The sequence below is a fragment of the Triticum aestivum genome, chromosome 4A, assembly GCF_018294505.1.
Source record: "Triticum aestivum cultivar Chinese Spring chromosome 4A, IWGSC CS RefSeq v2.1, whole genome shotgun sequence".
NCBI lineage: Eukaryota > Viridiplantae > Streptophyta > Magnoliopsida > Poales > Poaceae > Triticum > Triticum aestivum.
The window spans coordinates 100,652,814-100,660,403 of NC_057803.1; the positions used below are offsets into that span (position 1 = coordinate 100,652,814).

At 47.2% G+C, this 7,590-nt stretch overlaps 1 protein-coding gene across 2 annotated transcripts; it reads right to left on the reverse strand.

The window, feature by feature from the left end:
• Positions 1–226: 226 nt before the first annotated feature.
• Positions 227–5,493, reverse strand: LOC123085399 (uncharacterized). 2 transcript variants are annotated; one of them, XM_044507032.1, is made up of 4 exons: positions 4,974–5,493; positions 4,772–4,873; positions 858–3,333; positions 227–742 (listed from the first exon to the last, which is right to left on the reverse strand). In XM_044507032.1, exons 3-4 carry the CDS (start codon positions 3,243–3,245, stop codon positions 455–457), a joined length of 2,676 nt encoding a protein of 891 aa, XP_044362967.1. In that variant the 5' UTR covers positions 3,246–3,333; positions 4,772–4,873; positions 4,974–5,493; the 3' UTR covers positions 227–454. The 2 variants fall into 2 exon arrangements, with proteins under 2 accessions (XP_044362967.1, XP_044362966.1); XM_044507031.1 differs by having other exon boundaries at positions 4,979–5,456.
• Positions 5,494–7,590: the final 2,097 nt, after the last annotated feature.

The following is a 7,590-nucleotide window of genomic DNA, read 5'->3' on the forward strand; positions in this document are numbered from 1 at the left end:
TCGGCCTGTTGGGCGCACTGCCACCCAAATCTAAAAGAGGCCTGTTGGGCGCACTGCCACCCAAATCTAAAAGAGAGCAGGCGGCAGGCGGGCGGCTGATCCGAACGAACAAAAACACCGTCCGTTTGGGTCGGCCCGTTGGAGTTGCTCTTAGATCACTATTAGTAGTAAATAAGCATACCATTACTGCATGGGATTGACTGTCAGTCACTCAGAAGAGAGCACATGAAAGGGGTAAATAAGCACTGAGATGAGCCTTGCAGCAGCATCACATAGTCACATTTACATGTACAGCTAGCTATAGCTTATGCCTAAAGCCAGTTCCATAAGATTCATCACTTGCCATGTGTGAGAATCGCACAAGGACCATCATATATTGGTCCAGCAGCACTGCTCAAATTACAAGAGAAAAATGAAAAGGAACACATCATTTTTATGGCGGCAAGCTTGTTGGCTAGGCTCGCCCTACGGGAGATAGAGGTGGCTGACGCGGCACATAGCTGGCCGGAGCTCTACCTTGGCCGGCTGTTGCCATAGCCTTCAGCTTATGATCGGCAAAGACTGCATCGTCTTGCGAGGCTGGCAAATCGGCCTGCGTCCTCACAGGGCTCCTCCCGTGAAGCATCACTATACACATCGCGAAGGCCTGAAGTAGAGCAATGGATGATCTGAATTCGACTGCGTATAACCCTTCTTTAAACGAAACCATGCTGAAGGCATGCCGATCCTCCCGTGATCGACCCTGCAAATAAATACAGGCAAGGTTACATCAAGCGTCAGTTGATTTGTTATGTCATGGATACTGATATTAAATCATTGATTGAAGCAAGCAAGAGTAGGGAAGCACAAAGGCACACCTGAGAGAGCAAGTCGAATCGATGACTGCCATCCTGCGTTTGGTTCACCTGATTAGACTTGCATCCTTGGTTTCCTTGGGTGTTGTCGGTGAGGACACTCAGCGCGCAACCTTCATCCCACCCACCACAGTCACATGATCCTCTGGCTCTCCACCTCTCCATCAGAGGTAAAGGCTGTCCAGAAGTTGATGCGCTGTGGAAGCCGTTCGGTAGTATGGCAATAACACTGGCTGGAGCTGAACTAGCATTTGTCATGTTATCGTAGATGTTTCCCAGAGGAGGGCAAGAGCAGCCAATTGGTGCTGAACTACCTCGGCCAGAATTCTGTGAAGATGATTGATGAGGAGTTTCTGCTGTTTGAGGAACTGCGCTGATAAAAGCCCCAATTTCTCTGCTAATGTGTGAATCGCCAGGTTCCTCAGGTGTTGGTAGCAGTTCAGAACCAACCAGCACAAATTCCCTGTGCACACGAAAATCGTTTGTGTGGCAGCATCTTGATTTTCGTCGTGAGATCCTCATTTCCCCAACAATACTGGATACCAGTTGATGTTTCTTGTTCTTATTACCTGCTGTGATCCAAGCTCCACTTTTTTTCTTGGGCTCTTCAACAGTGAATAAAGTATATGCACTTTCCAGATCATCCTTATCAGAGGTTCCTTTCCTTCTCACAGTGGCCGCCAGGATATCAGAATCACCGTAAGAAAGCATGAATAAAGGTAGGCCGTTTTTCCATGCTAGCTGCAGAAGCGCTTGCCTTGTTCTTGTTGAATCCCTTTCTTGGTTGAGGTACCTCTCACTGTTCAACAGCACACGAGGAGGCTGATTTATGTTTGCTTCAGCATGGTTATTTGAATTGACTACTGCATCAACTGACCTACGCTGCACATTTTGTGATCCAGAGCCTTCCAAGTTAATCGATTGCTTATTAATACTGCTTGACAGATGACACTTTGGAACAAATGAAGCTTGAATTGGTGCAACAGAAGTGGATGGTTGCCTAGGCTTTAATAGTGGATCTAACATCCTCCTCAATGGGCTGCGTCTACCTCTGCTGTTTGATCGCTTGTCCTCATTAATCTTATCCACAGAGGTGTCAGGTTGTCGGGGAGATGGTGCTTCCTTCAGGCTAGAGCATCTGCCCATTCCATTCAGCCCAGAAACAAGATGACGATCAGGCAGCACATCCATATCAGTGAACTTTGAGCTAATCAGGAGAGGTTTCTTGCAGACACTAACAGGAGATTTGTGTCTGTTACCGTGTTCACCTCTTGTTACAGCTGCACTAAAAAAAGCATCTCTAGTTGCAGAGCTACTGGCGCCAAGCTCTTCAGTGGAATCCATGAGGGGGAGTGGACATGAGTATGGAATACGAGTAAGTTCAGGGGATTGGCCAATATCCTCCAAGAAACCGACAGGTGACCTACTGCCATTTCTTTCTGCTTCCATCACAGCACTAGGTACTAGACCACTGATGCCATTGCTCTGCAGAGGGTTGACACACATGGAATCATCGTCATTGGGTGTGAAGAAACTTCTCCTGGTGTTATCATCATCTGTAAAAAGCCTGCGCGAACAGTGATGAACAGCCTCCTCTAGCTTCCTTGTAGCATCTTCATCATCAACCATATCATGCGGCGTGCAACTCCCAGAGGCAGCAATCAGAGAGTCTGCTGGGGGAGAAAACTCGCTGAGATTTAAGCCACCATTGTTCTCTGCACGAATACACTTGCCATGCCCTGGCAACAAGCTCAACACTGCAGAATTTGGGCTAGGTGGATTGGCCTTCTCATGGTGTTTGTCCACAGGACTGCTTTGCTGAGACTTCATAAAACAGTGCTGCTGGTCATTCAGTGGAGATTGATTGCTATCAAGAGACTTGCTGCTGGGGCTTGCAGAAGAATGAGATGGAGAAGAGAATAGAACAGATCTGCTGGTATCAGATGAAGAGGCTCCATGGCTGCTATAGGGCTCATGTTTTTGTTCGTGAGACCACCTTGCGAGAAGGCCCCACTCAAGAACCCCAACATTCAGCGCCTTGTCCTGAAGATGGTCAGCCATCTCTTTGCGCTGTAAATACGAAGGAACTTTGGACATATGCTTGACAAGTTCATCAACAGTAGTTGCTTTTCGTGCAGGCCATGGTTTTGAGCTCTTCAAGCCTACATCCCCTTCTGCATTTCGAGGTTCTCGCTGCCTACGAATCTTGTCATTCTTCACAACTCTGATTCTATCTTCAAATTTTCCATCAATGTTTCCACTGGCTGCCGAGTCCTTTTGCTTTGGAACTTGCACTAATTGTTCTGACTGTGAATTACCCCTCTGACGACCTTCACGGCTTGATGTGATCTTCACATTCCTTTCTCTAACAAGCTGTCCTTTTGTCGCCATCTTTGTGACGGTTTAACATAACATGCACGCCTTTTCAGTCTCGTGTATGAGCAACAGGAGAAATTACCACCTGATTGAATCCAATATCCTGAAAGGTTCAACAGAAAAAGATTCAGGAAACTACAATCTCTTAAATCCTGGGGCTCATATTCAGTCAAACCAGGAAAAGCTAACACATATGTAACTTTTGCATTTCGGCCAGACAGAATACAAATTAACCGGGATTAGTGATCAGCAATACTAGCACGCAGTACCGCTGTACACATTTAATATTGTGTTGGGTTATCTTAATTTAGAGCCATGAATCTGTCGGTGGATGATCACATCATGTTGTCTCCCTGGGATCCTGGACTTATGATTTATGATGTGTCCCCATGCCCTCAGCTGGTCGGGGGACTTGCGCACAGACAATTTTCGACATGATAATGTTCTAATTTGGATATGTTAACAATCTTAGATACAATAAAAGGAAGAGGGAATAGCAAAGTTGGGAGGTTGGGGTGAAGCTATTCATATAGTATTAGTGCAGACCGTGCGGTAGCCTGTATTAAAAAATAGTAATGCACAAGTACAACGCACGGGGTTTAGCCAGCCTTCAATAATTCAGTCAAGGTACTAGTCCAGTATTAAATCAACATCGGACCGTCTTTCCCCGTTTCCCTCAAGAAAAGGGAACCTATTTGTCCATTTGGGTTGATTTTTGGGGGAGAACAAGAGAAAAAACAAGACAAATTCCTGTGAGCCTGTGTGAACGTGGAAGCCGGAAGCGGATCCTCTAACATTGAGAAGCAATGTTAGAGAAGCTACAGTACCCTAACTTTCCTTCTTTCAATTCATATGATTATGTCTAAAACGACTTAAATTAGTTTGCAAATTGATGATCTATGGTGTACATTTATAGTAATTACATACAAATAAATTGATGGTGAAATAAAATAAAATTTAAATTATTTATATCTACAGTAATACCAGTAGTAAACAACCTATTAACTATCTACTAACAGTCCCTAACTTTGCTTCTTCGTTTTACACTAGTCTAACACTGTAGCACCGTGACATTCCTTCTTAATGTTAGAGGATCCGGTTCCGTGGAAGCCTGACTACCAGCCAGAAGGAAAAAATTTGTACAACTGTACTCGTATACAAGATAATAACAAAAGAAGAAAAAATACTACTAGATGATTGATTGCTGGGTCATCCGCCGTGCCGGACTCTTCTGAATAACGAAGATGGACAAGAAATTCGACTCGACTTTAGCATGAAGTAGATTAAAATATAAAATAAAGTTTTCCTTGTTTGCGGACCAGCCCACAGATTGCATCACCCACGATAGGGAGGGGGGGCTGATTAATGAAGAATCTATCTACTATACAATGCGGGATACAGCATTAAAACCTGAACAGAAACCCAGTGTAGTACTACTCCACTCTTCACTCTCACTAATCCCAAAGAATCGAGTAAACACACATTACCCAAAAAGCAAAAGAAAACAAAACATACACAGCTGGAGTAATTGACAGACGTACCAGGTAGAGGTAGGCCAGAGAAGTGACAGCAATCACTTGAAGAAGAGCCCCCAAATCATCAAGATCCGAGCCGGGGATCAACAGCAGCAGATCTGCGGCTGCCTGCAGCAACAGAGAAGAACGCAGATCAGTACGGCTCAACCCAAGCAACAAAGAGCCGCCGGCCGCCACTGCGCCATGAGAGAAGCGGAAGGTGCCTCACCTCACCTGGCGAGAAAGGGAGCGACGACGAGTCGAGAGAGAGTGGAGCGCGGGGAGGGAGGGAGCGGGGCGAAGGAGAGCCGCAGGTGGACACTGGGTAGATAGAGACCTGCAGCACGGCGGTAGTGGTGGTGGTGGTCGCAGTAGTACTACTACTACGCTGCTGCTGCTCTCTCCCGTTTCCTATACCCCGCCTCTGCCTATCTATATCTATCGGTTAGTAGTAGGTGGGTGGCCGGTGGTGAGTTTCTACTTCTACGGTTCTACTCGTAGCAGTGCCCTGCGGCTCGGTCTGGCCGGTAATGGTAGAAAGCTGTGATTTGGGGGAGAGAAAGCGAGCGAGCGAGCGAGCCACTGAGCTGGCCTCCGTTGTCGTCGTCGTCGGGGATCACGAGGAGGAGCCGGGGGATCACACTGGAGATGGATCGGATCTTGAGGTGGTAGGAACGGGGGAGGGGTAAAGCGCGGGGGAAGGCGGGGGCGGACGGCCGGGGTGGGGTGGGGTGGGGGGCCGGGCGATTTTGTCGCGGCAGTGCGGGGGCGCGAGGCGTGTGAGGGTGGGTGAGGTCAGCAAGCGCCTGCTGCAGGCACGGCGCCCGGCGCGGGACGGCGACTTCTATCTACTCCTACCCCTACTACCTGTCCCGCGCCACCCATCCCCCATTATTGCGGCCCTTCACTTCGCCCCTCCTGTGTCTGTGCCTTGTACCGTGTCGTGTGGTTCTCTCTCGTGACCCGTCCGGCGCGTGCAGCTATTGTATACCAATAATCCTACATCTACGTAAGGCCTACGAAGACTAACGTAAACTGCCTAACTAATTAACTTCGGCCCCCCTGATTTTCAGGTGGGTGGGACCCCTTCCTCCCCCTTCTCCAATACTAATTAGCCACGTTGCATTTTACGTAAAACACGTAACATTATTTACGTAAGTGTAGCATTGCTCATTGTATACGGACCTGGTTTTCGCCGGGCCAAGCCAGTTGCGGATTAATTGACAGACGGCCGGACGAGCCCAATTCTATGGGTTATATATTTTTCAGATTTTTTTAGGGGTAAACCACATTTTATTCAATGTTTGGAGTACGAATTACAGGAATTACAAACGGGTCGTGGGGAGATCCCAGCCACAAGTACCGATCCACATCTAAAGAAGAAGAAAACTTACTCGCTAAATTATGAGAATCAAAGTTCATACTGCGTCCTTCACAAATAAAATCGCAGCTAATAAAGTCTCTCGCTCGAGCACAAATTTCCTTGATGATAGCACCGTGCCTTCCCTCCAATCCATTCTTTATCTCTGCTACAACTCCTTTGCAGTCACATGCAATAACGATGCGGTGAAGTGATAGGTCGAGTGCTAATGCCAATGCTTCGCGGCAGGCCAGTGCCTCCAACGCCGCTGGTTTTGCTATGTCCCTGAAGACCATATCAGAAGAATCCCAAATAAAATCCTGAATGATCACGACACACCGCTGCAGCTGCCCCGCTCCTTCTGTTTCTAGCTATCCCACCATCAACTTGGATCTTGGCCACTCCCATGTGCGGTGCTCTCCAATGACTTGTGCTTTGCCTTGCATCCGGTGGTGCAACTTGCACACCAGAGTTATTAGGTTCCACAATTGCATCTAGCTCTGCTATATAGTTCATCACAAAAGCATGTGTCGCATACGGACTTTGCAAAAACCCCTCGTTATAACTTTACGCCGAGCTGCCCAGATTGCCCAAAGGGTGACAACCAGCTTGATGAAAGTAGCATGCGATAGATCATCTATAAGTGAAAATAACCACAACTTAGCATTTGGTTCCTCTGGACATACTCAGCCACATCCTCATATACTAGTGCCCACACGCACCGTGATGTTGAGCAATTGAATAATGAATGACGCCAAGAGTCTGGCATCCCACATAACTGACACTTATCCTCCTCAGCCATGTTCCTACTGTGTCTAACATCCTCTGTAGGGATTGAATGTTTGGCAAGTCTCCAAAGAAAATTACGGATCTTCCCCGGTACCTTAACCGACCATAAAGATGTCCAACTATTCGCTTGTGCTTCATAATCCGAACTTCTCGCAGTACCTTCTAGCCAATCTTCTCTCCTTCTCTGTGTCTACTAACATGCGATAAGCTGATCTCACTGTGAATATATCATTCTTCTCAAAATTCCACGCCCAGAAATCGTCCATCCGCCGAGTGCAAATAGGGATACTCAGGATCGTACTCTTGTTCGCCGCCAGAAAGGTTTGGTCAATGACCTCCCTCCTCAAAGTAGCATTTGTATTATCTATGAGTTCACTTACCATCGTGGGTGGGTTAGCAGACAAACAAGCAATAGGTCTCATTGTTGCATTCCGTGGTAACCAGTTATCAACCCAGATTTTTGTTGTTGTTCCATCACCTATTCTCCTTATCAATCCTTGGCACATGACCTCCCTCCCTTCCATGATAGCACGCCACACCTGCGAGGGTTGTTTGCCTTGCTCAGCTGAAAATATCGTTCCCCTCGGCTAGTATATCGCCTTCAGCATACGCGCACACAAAAGAGCTCGGCTGTTGTAGTAACCTCCGTGACTGTCGTGCAAGAAGGGCAAGGTTAAACAATTCAAAATCTCGGAAT